The following is a 22,771-nucleotide window of genomic DNA, read 5'->3' as shown; positions in this document are numbered from 1 at the left end:
CCGGCATCCCATATGGTCCCCCAAGCACCGCCAGGAGCAATTCCTGAGTGCAAAGCCAGGAGTAACCCCTGAGCATCGCTGGGTGTGACCCAAAAAGCAAAAAAAAAAAAAAAAAAGATCTAAAAATTAAAGTCATCGCTTAATTTTCTGCAACATAATGTACAGAAATCTGAAATTTCTTGTACAGAGTAATATACTCTTTACTCTTGAGCAAAGCGTTCAATAACATGTCTGTAATCTTCTACAAGTTCTTGAAAATTTTCTACCAGCTATTCATGTTGCATGCTTATTTCTACTTGGTTCATCTGGTTTGTCAGTTCTTCTGGTCTGAGACATTTTCTCATCTTCGCAAGATCTCTCTGCTTTTTCTTATATGGGCTAATTAATCTTCTTTTAATATCCAGTCCATAGCTTCTGTATTGTTCAGCATCACTCATGTCAGTCACCAGTAGTCGAAGAATTTCATAAACCCATCTAGCATGTTGCTTATTTATTTTGAACTTCTGTTGTGCCTCTATTGCCATATCTTCACTGAATCCTTGCATTAACTTTTCCTGAGAAAAACAGGGCAAATCTTGACACAGTTTCACAAGTACAAAGTCTCTTAATTTCACATAACTTTTGGATGGGTCTTCCGCTGTAATACCAAGAACAGAAGGAGATGTAATGTAGTATCTATGAACTGTTTCAAGAAGTTGAGCACCATGGCCTTGACCTTGGAATGGAGTCAGTATCAGCATCTGACTTACACGTGGCCGGGTTTTGTCTGGGTACACATAGTAATTATAGACTGTCATGTAGCCTACGGTCGCAAAGAGCGTAGCTCCATCCTTATTATACTTCTCAAATAACTAGAAAGTAGTGCCATCTTTCATCATCCACGTCAATAAAGCTAGCAGTTTCAATAAACCACATCAAAAAGGTCTGAAGCCTTTCATGATATTCTCGAAAGCCTCTACATGTCATGTCAGCCTTATATATTTGAAAGGTAAAGTTTTCTCCTCCTGTAGGACTGAGAACAGAGTAAGTATGAAGTAAGGTTCCAAATGGTTTGAAATCAACTTCTTTTTCCAGCAATGAAAGAAAATCATTCATGTTTGTGCAAAATCCAGGTGGAATGATCTGTCTAATTTTTCCCTCGACATCATCTGCCTCTACACAGTCAAAGTTTTCATCAACTTTAGATGCATATTCAACACGGAACATAGTTGACAGGCTGCCAGCAATATAATATAACAGGATCTTCAGACCCTTGTAACCAAAAGCAGTTTCATCATCCCCAAAGAGTTGATGGGTATATTCAGGAAAGAAAGTTCTAATGTCATTCTCAAGATCTTCAGGAAAACGAGCTAATTTTAATTCAATTGCTGTATTGGTATTACATTTGTATTCTGCCAGTTTCTTCTCCACTGCACTCTTGTATTCAACCAAAAATTTCTCCATAGCACCAAATCCCGCCATTTCCGAGCTGTGAGCACCCGCGGCTTGAGGAAGGACGAATCCCAAGCCTCTATTGTCACCCACAATGCCATCGTCCTCAGGCCTTACTAGACAAATTGATCAACAACAAATAGGGGATCATTTTAGTCTTCCTGCTCTCCTCACCGCTGCATGAAATTTCGGAAGAAAACCTGTATCTAGGAGTCTCTTTGGAGACTTAACTCCTGGTTAATAAGTCAATGGCTCAATGGCTTTCCTTGGAGGAGTATCACAAGAATATTATAAGACTAGATTTAATTCTCATGTTCTCATAGCTGCAATAAAAGGATTGTTGCAAGTCCATCTAGGAGGCTTAGGTGAGACGATCTATTAAAGCTCCAGAATTGAGGGGGCTAGGGCAATAGCACAGCGGTTAGAGCGTTTGCCTTGCATGTGGCTGACCCAGGTTCGATTCCCAGCATCCCATATGGTCCCCTGAGCACTGCCAGGGTGACCCCCACCCCCCAAAAAAAAGCAAAACAAAAACAAAGAAAAATAAATAAATAAATAAAGCTCCAGAAGTGAAACTTCTCTCCACTCAGGAATTGTTCCTGGTGGTGCTCGGGGGGACCATATGGGATGCCCGGGTTTGAACCCGAGTCAGCTGTGTGCAAGGCAAAAGTCCTACCTACTGTACTATCGCTCCAGCCCCTTAACTATACTTTTTTTTTTTTTATAAAATGGACAAACTGAGCACACACTGTGACTACATCATGAATGCAAGAAAGCAAAGATGAGAAGAAGACAGTGGTAGAACTATGGGAGAACCTTTTTCTTTGAAAAATTTCCTTAATTAAGGAAACTTCGGCTAACAAACTAAAGCAAAAAACTGGGAAAAGACGGGCCCAACTTTCTCATTAAAGTCCCTGGAAAAATCTCAGGAGCCATAGTTCTAGAAATAAGAAACTGAAGGTGAAAAGGTTAGAATGAGTTTTAAGACAAGGAGACACAGAAAAGTTAAAGGGCTGGAGAGAGAGTTCAAGAGAGTTCACATGCTTTGCATGCACGAGGCCTGGCTCAGTCCCTAGCACCACAGGGCATGGCCCCAACACAAAACAAACTGAAAAAGAATAACGTAAAAGAACTCATTTCTAGAAGGTTTCTCTGTATGTGCAATCAGTCACTTGCTGAACAAGAGCAGAATAAAAGCCATGACTATGTGCTGCAGTAGTTGGGATTTCACTGAGTCACCTATTCATACATTCCAACTCAGCCTTCAGTGGACATTGTGGATGATGCTGTAATTTTCTTATTTGTATTCATTCACATCATCTCCTCCCAAAAGGCTTTTACATCTCAAAAGCACGGGGCACACATCCTCCCACACACCCATCATGGGGCAAGTATCCCTCTTTCAGGACAGAACCCAGAGTACGGAAAGGCTAACCTGTCTATCCTGAAGAATGTGAGAGAAAGTTGATGGCTCTCAGGGGAATTTTGAAGAAAAGTGCAAATGATAGAAAGATTGGCCGTCTGTTTGTTTGGCTGGCTGACTGTATATATGAATGAGTGACAGAAGGAACAGATGGATGAGTTGGTGGATAGAGGAGTCCAGATGTGGGTGATAGATGGTCCATATTAAGTAATTAACTTTTTTTTTCTCCAGGGACTAGAGAAATAGTTTATCGAATTCAGGGTATGCTTTGCTTGTCAGAGGCCAGGTTTTGATCCAGGGCATCAGATGGTTCCTTGAGCACCGCCATGAGCAATCCCTAGCACCACTGGATGTGGACCTCACTGGAAAAAGAAAAGATTCTGTCTCCAGTTCTTGTTGAACTAACAACTCAGAAAGCCAACTTTTTCAGCCAGCAAGACAGTACAGAACTTGGGTCAGAGTGATGGTACAGTAGGTAGGGAGCTTGCCTTGCCTGTGGCTGACCCAGTTTTGATCTCCGGCATTCCAGGTGGTCTCCCTGAACACCGCCAGCAGTAATTCCTGAGTGCAGAGCCAGGAGTAACTCTGAACACCACCAAGTGCAGCCCCCAAAACAAAAAAACAAACTAAGATAGTACAGAGGTTAAAGCATCTGCCTCACACCTGGATTGATCCCCAACATCCCATATAATTCCCTGAGCACTGCCAGGAGTGATCACTGAACACAGAGCCAGGAGTAACCCTGAGCACTGCTACTGTGGTCCCCAGACAAACAAAAAATAATAATAACAACAAACAACATTTCCTTCTTTTCTCCTACAATGAGTGGGAGCTACGAGAATGGCAATTACCTTAAAGGAGGCCACCCCTGGGTCCGAGATGCCTGGTGGGTGCTGTCCAGTGCCGTAGCCAGCATAGCTCATCACCCACGGCTCATGGAAGGTCACCCACAGCTTCACCCGGTCCCCAAACGTGGAGAAGCAGAAGTCAGCGTAGTCCAGAAAGGCATCCACTATGCTCTCATTCTGCCACCCGCCGCCCTGCTGCAAGGCCTGAGGCAGGTCCCAGTGAAACAGCGTGGCCATGGGTTGCACGTGAGAGGCCAGCATGCTGTCAATCAGCTTGTTGTAGTAGGCAAGACCTTTGGGGTTGGGGCGTCCACGCCCCGTGGGGAAGATGCGGGACCAGGAGATGGAGAATTTGTACACCTGTGCCCGGAGGCCACGGAGCAGGGCCACATCAGCGTCCACCTTGCGGTAACTGTTGCTGGCTACCTCTGGTGTTGCGTGACTCTCAGTGGCATTCTGGAAAGACCAGTGGTCCCAGATGCTTGGTCCCCTGCCGTCCTCGGCCCAGCCTCCTTCCACATTAAAGGCTCCCGTGGAGACGCCCCAGAGAAAGCTCTGAGGAAAAGCATCCCTCAGAAATGCATCCCTCTGGGCCCTGGACTGGTTTGAAAATGCTTCCCAGACACGAAGATAGGCCGAGTGCGAGATGGAACTGCCTGCTGCCATCTCAGAGTCACATCCCAGAGGTGTCTGAAGGCTCAGGCTGTCTGTCAGAGAACGAGACCTGCAGTGATTCAAGTGACAGAAAGGGATGCAGTAAGTAAAGACAGAATTCCAAATGTCTCCAGGCTAACAGGCATGGTGAGGTGACCAATGAGCAAAGATTCCCCATGTGCTGAGGGGGAAAGACGTATAGGTCAGAGTAGGTGGAAGATTGTGCCCCATCCTTCCCTCTTTTCGTGTGTGCATGTCTGTTTTGTTTGGGGGTCATACCTGGCAGTACTCAGGGCTTAGTTCTCGTTCTACACACAGGGATGACTCCTGGCAGGGTTTGGGGGAACAAACAAGGTGTGCAGAAGTGAACCCAGGTCATTCATGTGCAAGGCAAGTGCTCTACCAGCTGTACTATCACTCCGACCCCGTTGTTTCTTGCCCCGTTCTTTCTTACCTGAGTTTCTTATCTGAGCATACTGCCTGTGCTGCTGCTCCTGGGCTAGCTCACCTTTGACTGCAGTCTTGAGTTCTGGTGCTATACTTTATTCCTAGAATTTAGTGTTTGCAGAACAGTTTAATCATAGTGACAACTCCAGTTTATAGAGCCTCCCTTCTATACTGGCCCTGGTGATAAGTGTGTGTCGGGACTGGGGGTTGGGAAGAGTGGGACAGTGGGTGTCTCCTTCGGTTTAAATTTACCAAATTAAAGATCATTAAAATTGATCTTTGGCACCACAAAACCAGAAAAAATAAGAATGCGTGTATATGATCTCATTTAATTTTCACATTAAAATGATGAGGTAGGGGAGGGGGCTGGAGAGATAGTATAGTGGGTAGGGCATTTGCCTCGCATGTGGTCAACCTGGGCTCAATCCCTGGCACAACATATGATCCCCGAGCACTGCCAGGAGTGGCCCCTGAGTACAGAGCCTAAAGTAAGCCCTGAACAGCAGCAACTGCCCCTCCCCCACAACAAAAAATCAAGAAAGAAACAAAAAACAAAAAAAAAATCCCAAACCAAACCAAACCAAAAGAACTGGTCGGAGTGATAGGAGCCCTGTGGAGGAGCCTCCCTTGCATGGAGAATAGTCTGGACCTTCCGGGGCTAAGTACTTCATAACTTAAGAAGCATTAGCTCATGCACTTTCCCAACAACAGTGGTGAGCAGGAAGCTGTAACTCAACACCCCTCCCATACACACAACACATACACTCACACTCACACACACACACAATGTGTAGAGCTCAACAGTATTTCAAGTGTGAAGGCAGAGGTTCAATCCCACAGCTGCTGCTCGTGAGTAGATGTATGCATTTGGTGAGCGTCAGGGAGGCTGAACACAGGTGGGAATTTGAAAGTTTCTGGGGCTCAGAGTCTCATGGTGTGGGAGCCAGATTCTCCCTCTGAGCCTTCATCTCTTGTCCAGGATGGCCACAGATATATCCAAGAGGTAAAAGAGGTGGAAGACAACAGACCCATGAGGTCACAGGTGAAAGAACAGAACATTGTGCAAGTGTCAGTTATGGATAGTCCAGTGGGAAACCCGTGATTATTACCTTTCTGAAGAATTTGATGAATAGCTCAAGAATGTATTCACATCACACCCAATGACGAGCACTGAATCCTCACTGATGGCTGCCAGAGAAGAAATTTATTTATGATTCCACCAACTCTACCAGAAGCCCAACCAACAACATGCATGACTACAATCCACAGTTTTCTTCACATAGAAAACACATCCTAACTCTAAGTAATGCTTCTTGGACTACAATGGGTCAAGGATTTAAGGAAGTCAGAAGAGATTTCTAACTCCACATGGCTTAGAACATTGGTTTTCAGATTTCTGCATGTATCAGAGTCATATGCAGAACTTATTTAATGCAGATTATTGGGCCCATTCCATAAATCCCAATCCCATTGGTCTGGGGATGGATTTGAGAAGATGCATATGCAATACATTTCTAGATGATTCTGATGCTGCTGGTTTAGGGAACATCGGGGAGAATGTCTGATTCAGAAAAAATGCAGACACCAGAAAGCAGTGGATTTTATTAAGTTGTGCTAAACTATATATAAAAATAAAACTGAAGTGCCTGAAAGATAGTACAGCAGGTAAGGTCCTTGCTTCACATGTTGCTGACCTGGTTTGATCCCTAGCACCTCATACTGTTCCCCCAAAACTGTCAGTAGTGATTCCTGATCAAGAGGCAAAGTAAGTCCTGAGCACTGCAGGGAATGGTTACCAAAACAAAATTAATCATTTTTGTCATTGAGAAAGGATGGAATTTGAGGACAGAAAGCATTTTACTATCACAGGAAAGATAAGGCAAGAGTTAGTAGTAATCATGGACTAGCTTCCCGAAGTCAACAAAGCCAGCTCAGCTCTGTTGCAGGTGGCAGAAAGAGTAATGCCCTTATCCAGTGACCTTCCATGGTGAGTCACTAATATTAGGGCACCCAGGAATGGCTCCTTGGTTTTTTCCTGCAGATCCTCTATGGGTCCTCAGCCCCTTCTGCTTTACTAGAACCCACGTGGCCTGTCTGGGACTAAAGTGGGCCTCTGATCCAAAACCCAACCAGTCAGTTCATGCTTAGGAATTTGAACTGAGGACCTAGAGAGGATCAAGTTTGGGTGAAGAGCTTAGAAAAAATGTAAAATTTTGTTCAACGTGTCATGCTTTCTTTCTCATCCCCTGCACCCATGATCATAACAGAGTCCTAATGGTTATGCTTCTGAAAATGTTCCTGTGATAATCCTGCTTTCCTATAGCCATTATCCTCATTAGATATGCCAGCGGTCATAAATGAGGGGGTGATTCAAAGGTTTCTTTTTCTCACTCTTTTTAAACAGATATATGATGTTGCAGCACCTGACTTTATTTTTATTTTTGGGGGGAGGTCACACCTAGTGATGCTCAGGGGTTACTCCTGGATCTGCACTCAGGAATCACTCCTGGCAGTGCTCGGGAGTGATATAGGATGCCGGGGACCAAACCTGGATCGTCTGCATGCAAGGCAAATGCCCTACCCACTGTATTATCGCTCAGGCCCCAAGACTTCTCTTTCTATGGCGAGGGAAATGTGGGGACAGGGCCACACTATGCAGTACTCAAGGCTTACTCCTTGTGGGTCTTGGGGACATATGTTGTGCTGGGGATCAAAATGGGATCAGTCACATGCAAGGTCACTCAGTACCCTATCTGCTGTACTATCTCTCTAGCCTGATACTAGACTTCTTACTAGCCAAAAATAAATTGTAGTGTAGATGTACTGGTACTTGGTATGGTGCAGAAACATAAAATACCCAATAATAAACAACTTAGTAACTGTGTATCTCATGGAGATTCAACTAAAAAATATATTTTATATATATATATCACTGTCATCCCGTTGTTTACCTATTTACTCGAGCGGGCACCAGTAACATCTCTATTACGTTCAGCCCTGAGATTTTAGCAGACTCTCCTTACTCGTCTTTCCCAACTCGTCTTTCTCGTCTTTTTATATTATATATATAAATCCCTAAGACATATACAATCTTGTAAGCCAACATTACCTCAATGAAAATTGTTTTGTTTTTGGCCACACCCAGGGATGATCAGGGATTATTCCTGATTCTGCACTCAGGGTTTGCTCCTGGAGGTGCTCACGGGATCATATGGAATGCTGAGGATAGAACCTAGATTGGCTGAATGCAAGGCAAGTGCCCAACTTGCTATACTATCACTCCAGCCCCAAACTAAAATTTTATTTTTTAATTTTATTAATTTTTTATTGAATCACCATGAGATAGAGTATTACAAAATTGTTCATGATTGAGTTTCAGTCATACAATGTTTCAACACCCATTCCTCCACCAGTGCAATTTCCTAGCACTTCAAGCCACTCCTAAAACTTTTTTTTAATTAAGAAAAATAAAGACTGCTCCTCTCCCAAACTTAGCAACCTCATGCACCAAACACCACTCCGGACCTCTGCAGTGAAGGTCCACTTACCTTTGCGAAGACTGAAGAGCCAGCTGGCTGGGCTCTTTCCGGCAGAGGGGCAGTCCTGGAGTTTCAGACTGAAGATAAAAACTTGCACTTTTGGCACAAAAGTCTGAAAAAGATCAAGCCAGGCTACTAAGTGAACAAAAGCTGCCTGGAATAAATCTGGTAACAGGGACAAATGTTGAAGATGAGAAACTGAATATCAATCTGACTTTGGAGATGAACTCTAGCTACCTCAGTTAATGCAGGGTACCAGGAAGCTAGCAGTGCAGGGAACAGAATGTAGGGCCCCTCCATGTGCTCCAGCCTCTGAACTAGCTCCCTGGTCCCATAAAATTTCTTCTTAGACACAGAATGAACACTGGAAATTTGGTTATCGGCTCTCTGTGGGAGAGAGTAAATGATGACTGTAAGGCATCCGCAAACCCTCACTGGCAGGGCGATGGCTCAAAGGGCTGAAGCATTTGCTGCATGAGGTGGAACTGGTTCCATCCTTGGCATATCAAGGTCCCTTTAAGACTGCTGGGAGCACTGCTCCAAATACAGAGCCAGGAGTGCTCCCTGAGCACCTGTGGATAGGACTCCAAAACAAATCCCTGACATTAAGTGAACCTTCATTTCCCTTCACAGGAAGACTCCACGCCTTTCCAAGTTTGCAAACAATTTTTTTTTTTGGTAACACCCGGCGATGCACAGGGGTCACTCCTGGCTCATGCACTCAGGAATTACTCCTGGCGGTGCTTGGGGGACCATATGGGATGCTGGGAATCGAACCCGGGTTGGCCGCGTGCAAGGCAAACGCCCTACCTGCTGTGCTATCACTCCAGCCCCTGCAAACAATTTTTTAAAAATGTCTAGCTTGTTGGTAAGGTGGGAAGTTGCAAAATATTTGGGGCCAGTGGAAGAATATACAATGACAAAAAAATTAACTCAAAATCAACAGCATAATGAATCTGAGGTGTTTTAGGCAGCACTTGCCAATGCTTTTCTTGGGCAAAAAGGGTCATGAAACTCCAAGTATATAGGGAAAATGTTTTATTAATAACAGGGAAAACATGATGATTAACACAATGATACTCAAGTGCAAAATAAAAGTTAGGGCATCCAGGAACAGCTCCTTGTTTTTTTTCTGTAGATCCTCTCTTCATCCCTCAGCTCCTGCTGCCTTAATAGAATTCATTAAGGATTCTGTATCATTCTACATCATAATATATTTTAGATGCTAGAGTTCAAAGCTTATTTATGCAAGTGAGAATGGGCAGTAGACTATATTGTATTATATAATTTTAATTTTTTTACAAAAGTTAAAAATCATATGGCAAGCAATCATCAAAATTGACATCTATTATTTCTTTTTTTTTTCTTTTTGGGTCACACCCAGCGATGCACAGGGGCGACTCCTGGCTCTGCACTCAGGAATTACCCCTGGTGGTGCACTCAGGGGACCATATGGGATGCTGGGAATCGAACCCGGATCGGCCACATGCAAGGCAAACGCCCTACCCGCTGTGCTATCACTCCAGCCCCTTATTTCTTTTTTTTTAAAATGTTATTTGTTTGTTTGTTTGGGGGCTACCCTGGTGATGCTCAGGAATGACTTCTGGCTCTGCACTCAGGACTCACACCTGGCAGTGCTCAGGGGACCAAGGGTCAAATAGCATTTGACTGCATGCAAGGCGAGTGACCTACCCTCTTGCTCTGGCCCCACATTTTATTATAATTCTATTTGTCATTCATTTTTTTTTTTTTTTGCTTTTTGGGTCACACCAGCGATGTTCAGGCGTTACTCCTGGCTTTGCACTCAGGAATTACTCCTGGCAGTGCTTGGGGGACCATATGGGATGCCGGGGATTGAACCCAGGTCAGCCGTGTGCAAGGCAAACGCCCTACCTGCTGTGCTATCGCTCCGGCCCCTATTTGTCATTCTTTAAGTCTTGTTGGAACAAGCAATATAAAGTATATTTGTTACATGTCTGCTAAGGGTCAGACTTGGTGGGTGGGAGGGAAACTCAGGGTGGAGGGGCCGTCACACCAGTGGTAAGATTGGTATTTGAACCATGTATGCCTGAAACAATTATATTATGAACAACTTTGTAAATGTCAGGGTTTTTTTTTAATGGAATCATCCCCATAGGTGTTCAGTACTTACTCCTGATTCTGTGCTCAGGGATCACTGTTGGCAAACTTTTGGGTACCAGGGATCAAAACCAGGTTGATTGTTTGCAAAGAAAATTCCCTATGTACTGGCCCCCCAATCACTGTTTGTTAATAAAAATAAATTTTTTAAATTAAAAATATTTTTATAGGGCCAGAACGATAGTATAGCAGGTAGGGTGCTTACCTTGCATGTGGCTGACCTGTTTCGATCCCCAGGATCCATTATGGTACCCTGAGGAGTGCTAGGAGTAATTTCTAAGAGCAGAACTAAAAATAACCCTTGAGCATCACTGGGTTTGGCCCCCACTTTTTTTTTTTAAAGAAAAAAGCCAAAAAACAAACAAAACATGTCATGATTGGAAGAAGCCCTGTTTTACCGTATTCCTCTGCTATCTTTCCAACCCCCCATGCAAACTGGCAGCTCTGCAGCTGAGGGGGACACTTGGTTTATATATTGCCCAAAGCATTCAGCATCTAAGGTGCTCTCAGGAGCCTTCCCCAGTCTTTGCCGATATGGCCAATAGCTGACATGACCACATTACCTGCAGTTTACTCAGCTGCTGAGAGAAGCTTGCTTCGCTTTGGCATTCAGAAGACAAATCGAGAGACAAGAAATCGACCGTCTCCTAGAAAGAAATTATTACGGTCATTAAGGCACAATTTCACAACAAACATGCTCAGAGTCATTCACTTTTTGTTCCTTCGCCTCATATTAAATGGATGATTCCAATGTGGGAGTTTCCAAGGGAAAAGCAGTCAGAGGAGAAAAACAAGGACAGAGTGAAAATGGGAAAGTGAGGAGGCTTTCCTGCTACTAGAACTACATCCCTGAGGGGCTGGAGCGATAGCACAGCTGGTAGGGCGTTTGCCTGCACACAACCAACCCGGGTTCGATTCCCAGCATCCCATATGGTCTCCCGAGCACCACCAGGAGTAATTCCTGAGTTCATGAGCCAGGAGTACCCCGGTGCAACACCAGGTGTGACCCAAAAAGAAATCATCGATTTGCTTGAGCGGGTAGGTACCAGTAATGTCTCCATTGTGAGACTTGTTACTACTTTTGGTATATCAAATATGCCACGGGTAACTTGCCAGGCTCTGCCGTGCGGGCAAGATACTCTGGGTAGCTTGCCAGGCTCTCCAGGAGGGATGGGTGAATTGAACCCAAAAAGAAAAAGAAAAATGGAAATATATCCCTGAGCTCAGTCAGGGCCTGGCATACAGTAAACGCCCTATAAATGCATATGATGAAATAAATAAGTGAGTGAAGTGCCGTATGCTGTGAATAACAGGGGAGCAGTAAGTAAGAAACAGAGGCCGGAGCTGTCCTGGGCAACATTCCTCAGGTCCTCATTGATCCTCTGGCCTCCATGGTCTCTGTGGGCCCTGCTGGGGTCACGCATTTTTGCTTTCGTTGTAGAAAATACCCTGGCTACTTTCAGGTCACAGCTAAAGTTCACCCCAACTGACCAGTTCAGGTCCATTCTGTACACCCTCCACCCCATGCCCTGCCAACCCTTGCACTAACATTCAGATTTACAGTCTAAACGCAAAGACATTGGCTCCGAAGCCTGGCCCGGGGCTCCATTTCTATCTTGTCATGCGTGACTCACCATTCATTCCTGAAGGACAGATAGTGGCATCTTGTGGCAGCCACGGGCACAAAGGGCCTTCAAAGCTGACTCATCACCAATTCTCAGCTCTCCCCTTGTGTTAGTGCTGCTGCTTACTCAGCATTTCTCACACTCCACTCGAGCAAGTGCCACTTCAACCCTTTCCTCCCCACACACCCCACCTCTCTGCTCTCATTTGGGTTGGTGAATTCCGTGTAATTCCTAGGCTTAGAGATTCTCTTTCTGAAAGCACTTTGCTGGGAACAGTGGGTGGAGATACATACTTGGAAATGAATAAGGTCTGAATAAGAAGATGAATAAGCAGCTTACAATTTAATGGAGGGAGTTAATACATGCATGAATAAAGTACTATCAGGGAGCTGGCGAGGTAGGCCAACGGGCTGTATGTGTGTGTTTTGCAGGCTGGACGCCCGGGCTTGATCCCCAACACCACATGGTACCCCTAGAACTAACTGGGAGTGTCTCTTGGATTCTGAGCAAGGAGCAGCCCCTGAGCACCTCCAATTTTGGCAGGGGGGGCAGAAATACCCATGGTTCTCAAACCCAGTGGGAATCCCCACAAATTCCTCCACTCCTGCTCCACCACACTCCCCCACCCCCGCCCGCACCACCTCCCTGCCAACTTGGGAAGCTCAGAACGTCTACACATCCCTCCACTTAATCTTCAACCTGTGTTCTATACTTACCCTCTTGGTGACTCTGCTACACACCAAAGCTTGGGAACCAATGTCTAAACAAAGAGCTAAGAATTCTGAGTAGTGGGGCCGGAGCGATAGCACAGCGGGTAGGGCGTTTGCCTTGCACGCGGCCGACCCGGGTTCGATCCCCGGCATCCCATATGGTCCCCCAAGCACCGCCAGGAGTAATTCCTGAGTGCAAAGCCAGGAGTAACCCCTGAGCATCGCTGGGTGTGACCCAAAAAGCAAAAAAAAAAAAAAAAAAAAAAAAAAAAAGAATTCTGAGTAGTGAGACCACACTGAACTGAGGCTAGTGTCCACTGCAGATCACACGGATGTCAAAAGTGGTAGAAAAGCCAGAGAGAGAGAGAGAGAAAGAGAGAGAGAGAGAGAGAGAGAGAGAGTACAGTGGGTAGGGGGCTTGCCTTGTATGGCTGACCGGCTTCTACGCCCAGCACACCATGTGGTCCCTCAAGTCCACCAGGAGTGGCAGCAAAGAGACAGTCCAAAGGCTCTTGCTTGACAAGCACTTTGTTCTCCTGAGTTGATCTCTGGTCATAGTTATTGCCCCTTGTAAATTAATGTCAATGGCATTCTGTCTGTGCAGTCGCTCTCAGGCTGCTCATTCAGAATCTTATCACATCTAGATTCCACATTCCTAACCGCCAGTCTGAAGACTGGGTCCTGTGCGGTTCTTCCTGAGCACAGACACAGAACCCAGCTCTGCCCCGGCGGTGCTCTTCAAACCCAACGCTACAAGGACATGTCTGTTCAATTCTCAGAAGACTTATAACTGTTTTCTAAAGAATATTTATTATGGTTTTAGGGCCACACTTGATGATTCTCAGACTTACTCCTGGCAGTGCTCAAGGAACCCCATGCAATGGCCAGGGGTCAGTTGCGTGCAAAACCAGTACTTTGCCCCTGGTACTATCTCTCTGGCCTCTTATTTTTAACTTTTATTTATTTAGTTAGTTAGTTATTTACTTACATTTGGGGGCCATACCCAGTGGTACTAGTCATTACTCCTGGTTCTGTGCCCAAGGTCACTCCATGTGGTGAATGGGGGGACCATATGGGGTGCCAGAAATCGAACCCTAGTTGGCCAAGTATGTGCATGGCAAAGAGCCTTCCCCTTGTACTATCCCTCCTGTCCCATTACTTTTTATTTTAAAACAGGCTTAAGTCACTTTATTTTCTGTGTATAAAACTTATGTGGTGACCACAGCTGGAGCCTGAGTCCTCTGCACAGAGACCCTGCTGTGGGTCTTCAATGAATTCTTGATATGAGGTGGTCAGTGGTCAATGAATTCTTTTTTTTTTTGGGGGGGGGTCATACCCGGCGATGCATAGGGGTTACTCCTGGATCTGCACTCAGGAATTACTCCTGGCGGTGCTCAGGGGACCATATGGGATGCTGGGAATCGAATCCGGGTCGGCCGCGTGCAAGGCAAAGGCCCTCCCCGCTGTGCTATCGCTCCAGCCCCAGGGTCAGTGAATTCTTGATATGAGGACTTAGTGACCACAGTCTCCTTGAGGTCGGGGGTGAGACGGCCGTTGGTCTTGGAGATGGCGTCAAACGTCACCATGGCAAAGTTGCCCAGAGTGGCTGGCGGTGAGGCCCCAGCCATCAGCAGTTGTCAGTCCCAGCCATGAGCAGCAGCTTCTCACAGGTGCCGGGACTATGCCAGGGCCCCTGGGGCCAGGGAGGAGGCACACCAGCACTGAGCTGCAGCAGCTGTCACCTTATAAGGGGTGGTGTGGGGGTTGCCTATCTTGTTCCCGGTAGAGCTTTGCTGCGGGGCTGGTGGAAAGCTTCGCCAGGATGAGGGCCCCCTCAGATAGCAGAGGCAACCTCCTTGGAGCACTTCACCCCAAGGCCAAGGCATCTGTTGTGATCCCCAATGGCAGTTAAGGCTCTGCTTCTGCACCAGCATGATCTATAGAACCTTGTCTTTGAGACATAGCCCCAGGAAATGATCTCTCATTCCTTGATGGGCAAGAAGAGGTGGATCTCCTCCAGAGACTTTATCTTCATGTCTTGATCAAGTGGTCCAGCTTGGTAATGGGAATACATGCCTTATTCTTGGCCTTTCCTACATGATCTCCATTTTCCACATAGGTGATTATGGTCAAATCCACAACCACAGCCTGGAAGGCCATGGAAACCCCTGAGTCTTTCCATTCTGGGCCCCCTTGGGTCTCTGAGCCATTCTGCAGCACCGGTATCATCAGTCAATTGGTGTATTTTTGGGGAAGGGCTCTGTGTGTGTGTGTGTGTGTGTGTGTGTGTGTGAAGCAAGAGGTTTTTTTGTTTATTTGGTTTCTTTTCTTTGTTTTTTGTTTCAAAGCCACACCTGACAGTGCTCAGAGTTTACTCCTGGCCCTGTGCTCAGGGATCATTCTTTTTTTTTTTTTCTATTTGGGTCATACCTGGCGATGCACAGGGGTTACTCCTGGCTCTGCACTCAGGAATTACGCCTGGCAGTGCTCAGGGGACCATAAGGGATGCTGGGAATCGAACCTGGGTCGGCCGCATGCAAGGCAAATGCCCTACCTGCTGTGCTATTGCTCCAGCCCCAGGGATCACTCTTGAAGAGGCACAGGGACCATATGGGGTGCCAAGGATTGAACTCAGGTCAGCTGTGTGCAGGCAAGTGCCCTACTTGCTGTACTATCACTCTGGCCTCTAAACAAGATAGTTTTTATTGAACAAAGTTTACTTAGAAAGACGTGAGAGAGAAAGAGAGGACTTTGTGTTCAAGAGTGGGGAAAAAAGCAAGCAAGCAAAGATATGTGTTCAATGGAGAGCAAAGACCTGAGAGAGAAAGCCCAGCTTTTAATAACTTTTAATAAAATTGTGGTTAAAAATTTGTGAGCTTGGGACTGGAGAGTACAGCATGTGGCCAACCCAGGTTCAATCCCAGGCATCCCATAGGGCTCCTCAAGCCCTGCCAGGAATAATTCCTGAGTGCAGAGCCAGGAATAACCCCTGAGCATCAACCAGGTATGACCCCCAAACCAAAACCAAACAAATAAAAATATTATGAGCTGTAGAGATAGAACAGGAAGTAACGACTTGTCTTGCATATGTATGGCTGACCCCGATTTTATCTTCTGTACCATCTATGGCTCCCCCAAGCACCACCCAGGTGCCACTCTTGAGCAGAGACAGGACTAGCCCCTGTGTACCTCAGGACTGACTCACCCACCACCTCTAAATTGTATTTAGGGGCTATTGAGATTAGCTCACAAGGGTGAATAGCATGCTTTGCATGCAGGAGGCCCATGTTTGATCCCCGGCACCACATATTCTGCCCTTCACCCTAGTTAGTCAAGAACTAGGATAGGTACTCTAGGAACTACATCATTTTATTTGAAAAAAAAATCTATAGAGGCCAGAGAGATACTATGGGGGTTATTACCTTGTCTTGATCCCCAGCACCCCACATGGTCCTCGAGCACCACCAGGAGTGTTCCCAGAGTGCAGAGCCAGGAGTAAGCCCTGAGTTCTGCCAGACATGGACCCAAACAAACAACAGCCACAAAAAGTTCTTTAGCCTAAGTTCTGTTTTGCTATGAACTAGCCTCTCCTTCAATAAGCTATCCTGGTCCATATTCGGATGGCACACAGGCATCTGGCCCCATAGGCAAAGCTAACAGTTGGCCAAGCAAGAGCTGGGGATGCCACAAACGAGATTCTGTTTTTAAACACCACTCAGAAGAGGCATTTGCTAATACAGACAAAGGACCTCTTTGTTTTAGATATTTGAATCTCAACTTCCCTTATGTTTAAGATACTATTTCTTCTACTCTCATCACCTTGACCAGTGCAGATGTGGAAGGTTCTAGCAGGAGCTCCCAGATGGCTTCAGCTCGCAGGACCATGGACAATTTTCCACCTGAAACCAACCGGAGATATCAGTGAGTGAGATGCAAGGCAAGGATCACAGAGACCGATTAGGGATTCATTTCCTACCAATCTTTGAATAGAAATAATCCATTTTATTCTAAGTTTGAGGCTGTAAAAAGTATTTCTGAAGAAATCTCTCATGATTTTAGTTGAAAGAGTTTAGCAAACAAACTGGCTTTGAAAAAAGAAAAAGGGAAAACCCTTGGGGCTGGAGTGGTAGTGCAGCCAGTGGGGCATTTGCCTTGCATGTGGCTGACCTGGGTTCAATTCCTGGCATCCCTTATGGGCCCCTGAGCACCACCAGAAGTAATTCCTGAGTGCAGAGTAACCCCTGGGCATAACTGGTTGTGACCTAAAAAGCACCTCCCCTCAAAAAAAAAATCCCCTTTAGGGAATTTTTTGTATAACTCAGAATTCAAAATCCAATACACATTAGTAGAGTGAGTAAGGTATTTATTGTCGTATGTACTGTTGACCCAGTTTCAATCCTTGGCACCTATATGGTACCCCAAGCCCTGCCAGGAGGACTGGGGACATGACTCAAAGGGCTGAAGCACATTTGTGAGCAGAAACTCTGGGCTCAGTCCCCACAATGCATGGATCCCTGAGCACTTCTGAGAGTAACCTCTGAGCACTAAGGTTGGAGTAGCCCCTGAGTCCTGCCAAATGTGGTTCAAACTCCCTATCTGCTCCTGCTCCTATCCTGGTTCATGTATGAAAGCTGTTCGTCACCCACAGGGCTCTGAGGGGGCAAGGAATGAGTAATAACAAGTACTTCGCTTTTGTTTTAATGTGTTGGTGGTGTACAGTGGTCCTCAGATTTGTGGTCATGAGAATCACCTATGCAGCTGTGAGTGAAGAGTCCCACTGAACTAGTCGCCTGGTACTTGGGATGCAGCAACCCTCAGATCCCAAAGGGAGACACGCTGGCCTGGTTTGAGCTTCCCCTACTGCTATACTGCCTCCAGCTTTGATGTGTGCAAGTCTATCTGTTGCAAAATTGCATGTTCCTGAAGAGTCAAAGTCAGTGTGTGTGTGTGTGTGTGTGTGTGTGCTGCTCAGGACCATGTGAGACATACGTTCCACCACTAACTCAACGTCCTCAACCCCTACTCCCCAAATGCAAATTTATTCTTTGCACCCTTCTAAATAGCTAAATTAAAATTGGAGGTAGGTTCCCATATTTGTGATTGGGAAATATTAAAAAGCAAACCAGCGAAATAGTCCAGGGGTACGGCATTTACATGTTGCTGACCCAGGTTTAATCCCCAGCACCACTCAGTTTCACCAGGAGTAATCACTGAGCACAGAGCCATAGTTAGCTCTGGGTACTGCCAGGTATGTTACAAAAAATAAAAACAAAACTCTCCAGACAAACAATCAGAAAGCCAAACTGAACGAAAGATAAACTAAGAGAATAGGATGAGACAATAAGCAATGAAGAGCCATTGCAAGGAATGCAATGCAAATTCTTTGACAAGTCGGACACGTTTTCAAACATGTTCAGGTCTTCCCTGAAATCAGAAGCCTGGGAAAAGCAGACAGAGCAGAAGCAGGCTTTGGAGAAATGGTGTCATGAAGTAAGAAATAAGGCGAGACCAAGGACACCTCTGGGGAGTGGCGTTCAAATGAAGGGACAACATTGTCTCTGAGGTTGGAATGCAGCAAGCCTCAGATCCCAAAGGGTGGGTGAGAGAGGGTGAGAGACTCTGATGGTGACAGTAGGGAGACGCCAGGCAGAGACAGGAAGGAGGGATCTGAGGCAATTTTGTGGCCTTGGAAGAAGGGGTACATATATTCTTTAGCCTCAGCCTAAATTTTCAAAACCACAGGGGGAGCAGAAGTTTATTCGGCTCATCCCATATCCATCTTCCAGGTTTTTCAGCCCTTTCCTCCCCACTCCCTTTAATGCTACTTCAGGGTTCTGGGTGGCTCACTTTGTCCAGGAGGCCAGGACGGGAAGTCACTCCCCTAGGGCAGTGTCGCCGGGTGGTCAGCACGGCTCATGTGGGCACAGGTGGAAGTCGAACTCTGGCAGGTTCGCACACCCACAGAGCCACAGCCCAGGGCCCCCACACAGGGAAATCTTCAAATGCAGATCTTAGGTCAGACCCTGAGAGATTATGCTTCAGAAATTCCAGGTGTGTCTCCACAATCTTCTCTGTCACAAGTTGCCACGGTGATGTCAGTAATCAGCCTCTGCCTTTCAACACTCTTCTTTGAGCCCTATCTGTACATCAGGTAAAGTATTTCTTAGAAATGAAACATTGGGGCTGGAATGATAGCACAGAGGGTAGGGCGTTTGCCTTGCACGCGGCCGACCCAGGTTCGAATCCCAGCATCCCATATGGTCCCCTGAGCACTGCCAGGGGTTACTCCTGAGTGCATGAGCCAGGAGTGACCCCTGTGCATTGCGGGTGTGACCCAAAAAGCAAACAAACAAAAAAAAAAGAAATGAAACATTCTGCATGGAGTATGTGTACCTGACCGTGTCTGGAGGAGCGGACGATGCTCTCCCTGCCTACCTGGGCTCTTCGGGGGCTGATGGAATAAGAACTCAATCGTAGGCAGACTGGCAGGAGAAGAAACCGACTGACCGGTTTACTGTTTGTACAGGGAATCTACATGAACTGTGGATTCCAGCCAGTGGGGCAAAACCGGGGTTGGGGGTAATAGGCCCAGAGCTAAGGAATGGGTCTGGGGCCTCACTCACCAGACACTAAGTGTTTTGAAATTAAATGTTAGTTCTGCCATACATAGATATTCACATGAAAGTTTACTTCTGTTGTTTGACTTTGGCTCAGTGTTGGGGCTGTACCCACTGGTGCTCTGGAATCTCCCCCAGAGCATCTTTAGCACCATGGCACCTGGGGCTGGCACAGGGGAGAAGAGGCAGCAAATGAGGAGGGATATGCAGGGAGCTGTAAGTTGTGATTTATTTTATTGTGTTTTAAAAATGGTCAATCTTCCATCTTTAAAAAATTATGTTAGGGGCTGTAGTGATAGCACAGCGGGTAGGGCATTTGCCTTGCACATGGCCAACCCAGGTTCGATTCCCAGCATCCCATATGGTCCCCTGAGCACCGCCAGAAGTAATTCCTGAGTGAGAGCCAGGAGTTGTTGGATATTATTGGTTTGTCCTTTCTCCCTTGCCACAGAGTTTTGGTTTATCTGGTAATAATCTCTAAACAATTCTAGACTACATTGGTATGTTCTGCTCCCCTTGCCACTAGGAGCTTAGGTATATCAGTCACACCCATCAAAGTGCTCCCGAGTCACTCCCATTCCTTTGTTTATCTGTAACCACTTCTACCAATTTATCTGCTCTTCCTCTAATAAAACTCTGTCAATTTGTAAGGTCAGAACTTGCTAGGACAGTGAACTTGTAAGTTAATATTGTCTTCTCCTCTCTTATGTCTTTTGAATAGTTTACTTTAAAACAATATCCTTTTTGTATGGACAAAGAAAGACATTTATTAATATGCTTTGGTAACATGGGATTTAATTGGCTTCAAATATTATTCACTCCCGGGCATCTGCTTTCTGGACTTAAGCCTCAGCTGCCCTTACTTCCTAGCACCCCCAAAAGCAGGGTCACGACGAGGGATGGGACGGACCCAGGGCAAGCGGTGAGTTATGTGCTACCCTGGCATCGAGATGGGCCTGGTCAAAGCGCTTAATGCTTAACTATATGTTAAGAGCTTGGTCATGGACATGTCATGTCATGATCCAAAAGCAACGACGAGACTAGGACCCTGCTAGGGCTAGGAAAGACTAATCTGGCCTGAGCACTGTAGTCTGAGATCGAGATGACCCCAGGAGAGCAATTCTATAAGCTTAATGCGTCTCTTGCTATGCCCATACAAAATGATTTATAATATGAATACTTATATGTTAGTTGGACAAAGAGAGGAGAAACACACCCATGGGATTCCGCTCTTGGGCTGATGTCCTACTGAAAGAGATTCTGTCCTAGTGAAAGCATCCCCTAAGGGATAGAACTTTACCCCCTATTGATTGTAACCACACCTATGCATAAGCCCCGCCTGCCGCAGGATGGGGGGGGGAATTTAAGGTGGCTTTGAGAGGGGGCTGGGGGCGTGGGGGCGAGTGCTGGCGAGTTCCAGGGCAGACCCAGAGGAGAGAGAGAATGAAGTAGGATGGGAGAGGAAGAAGCAGGAGGAGAATCAGAGGAGAATGGAGATGGGAATGGAATAAACTGCGATTGAGACCAACCATCTTGCCTCCGTTCCTTCCTTTGCCTGCCTCATCATCGCCATCAACATCCCCAGGGTGGGGGAAGCGACTGGAGACTACCGAAAGCGGGTGGCGGGAGAGACAGTGCCACTGCCCTGTGCCCTGTGCCTGGCTCGGTGCGGTGAGGTGCTCCTCGCCCCTTTCTTTTTCTTTTTTGTGTTTTTACACAAGGAGTAACCCCTGTGCATCGCCGGGTGTGACCCAAAAAGAAAAAAAAAACCCTTTAAAAGCTATTTATTTATTTAGGGGTGCCGCCCAAGCAGTGCTTAGGGGTGCCAGGGGCCACTCCCAGGTATCCCTGGCCTAACTGTGTGGACTGGACAGTTCAGTCTCAGCCCAGTGATGTGGTGCCGCTGGAACCCTGCGGTGCTTGGTGCCACCAGGGCCACGCCCTGCAGAGCTGAGTTTTTATTCTTTTATTGATATATAATGGTAATCACAGGCCATAAATTCATCCCTCTGAAGTAAACAAGTCAGTGGTTTTTTAGTGTGTTCACAAGTCTGCAACCATCTATGCTAATTCCAAAATGTTTCAGTTACCCAAAGGAGCCAAAAGAGAAATTACATTTTTTATTTATTTATTTTTTTTTATTTTTATTTTTATTTTTATTTTTTTTTGCTTTTTGGGTCACACCTGGCGATGCACAAGGGTCACTCCTGGCTCTGCACTCAGGAATTACCCCTGGCGGTGCTCAGGGGACCATATGGGATGCTGGGAATCGAACCCGGGTCGGCTGCGTGCAAGGCAAACGCCCTACCCGCTGTGCTATCACTCCAGCCCCCACATTTTTTAAAATTACAAAAAACATGGGGCTGGAGACATAGTATGGTGAGGGGTAGGGCGTTTGCCTTGCACATGGCTGGCCCCGGGATCCATCCCTGGCACCCCATATGGTCCCCTAAGCATCACTAGGAGTAACCCCATACCCCCACCACATAGGCACAGCTGTGGCCCAGAAAACAAAAGGAAAGAAAGAAAAATTGACAGGCCCTTCTGATCTCTGTACTTCCCTTTTCTGAACAGTTCATATAGATGAAATCATGTGTTCTTTTGGGAACCACAAAAGACCTATCTGAGGGCTGGAGCAATAGCACAGCAGGTAGGGCGTTTGCCTTGCATGCGGCTGACCTGAGTTCAATTACCAGCATCCCATTTGGTCCCCCAAGCACAGCCAGGAGTAATTCCTGAGTGCAGAGCCAGGAGTAAGCCCTGTGCAATGCCAGTGTGACCCAAAAAGAAAAAAAAAAAAAAAGGCCTGTCTGCTTTCGCTCAGCACAGGGCTCCCAGGCCCGTCCCTGCGGCACGCTGCAGTGCTGGCTCTGCAGGGAGTGGGCTAACTATGAGGGCTAACCTTGTGCGCACCAGTCTCCTCCCTCAGGCTGATGGGCAGCAGGAGCAGCCACTGTGGCCAATGACAGTCCTGTGTTTGTGGCATGTTTCAGTCTGGACATTTGTTTTCATTGCTCTTGGGAGGGATTGCTGGGGAAGGCTGGTGGGGGAGGGGCGGGATTGGGCCAAACTCAGGGCTTATTTCTGGCTCTGTATTCAGGGGTCACTCTTGGAGGTGCCTGGGGGATCACATGCAAGTATCAAGGATTCAAACTGGGGTCAGCCACATAGAAGGCAAGCACGTTACCTCCTGACCTATTAACCTCCTGTATACAGCATTTACCTCCTGCACATAAAGTCTGACCCAGCTAAATTCTACCTTTGAGAAAACTGTCAGATTCTTTTTTTCTTTTTGGGTCACACCTGGCGATGCACAGGGATCACTTCTGGCTCTGCAC

General features: G+C 46.4%; 2 protein-coding genes and 1 pseudogene across 2 annotated transcripts in view; all 3 read right to left on the bottom strand.

Moving 5' to 3' along the window:
- The window catches only part of LCT (lactase), a 56,133-nt gene that overhangs the window by 29,073 nt on the left and 4,289 nt on the right, over nucleotides 1–22,771 (bottom strand). The window contains exons 2-7 of the mRNA XM_004616510.1: nucleotides 16,636–16,715; nucleotides 11,045–11,128; nucleotides 8,352–8,454; nucleotides 5,913–5,991; nucleotides 4,830–4,832; nucleotides 3,706–4,426 (exon numbers count right to left, since the gene is read on the bottom strand). Of these exons, the coding sequence (XP_004616567.1) occupies nucleotides 3,706–4,426; nucleotides 4,830–4,832; nucleotides 5,913–5,991; nucleotides 8,352–8,454; nucleotides 11,045–11,128; nucleotides 16,636–16,715 (1,070 nt within the window). The remainder of the gene's footprint in view (nucleotides 1–3,705; nucleotides 4,427–4,829; nucleotides 4,833–5,912; nucleotides 5,992–8,351; nucleotides 8,455–11,044; nucleotides 11,129–16,635; nucleotides 16,716–22,771) is intronic.
- Nucleotides 201–1,495, bottom strand: LOC101545602 (histone acetyltransferase type B catalytic subunit-like). The gene is given in 2 exon segments (XM_055121971.1): nucleotides 201–848; nucleotides 850–1,495. Coding segments are annotated over 2 exon segments (1,260 nt in total). The 5' UTR covers nucleotides 1,462–1,495.
- On the bottom strand, nucleotides 14,025–14,904 carry LOC101545343 (40S ribosomal protein S2-like; annotated as a pseudogene).

This window comes from Sorex araneus, chromosome X (genome assembly GCF_027595985.1).
Source record: "Sorex araneus isolate mSorAra2 chromosome X, mSorAra2.pri, whole genome shotgun sequence".
Taxonomy (NCBI): domain Eukaryota; kingdom Metazoa; phylum Chordata; class Mammalia; order Eulipotyphla; family Soricidae; genus Sorex; species Sorex araneus.
Note: the sequence above shows the minus strand (reverse complement) of the source record. Positions and strands in the feature narration are given on the sequence as shown.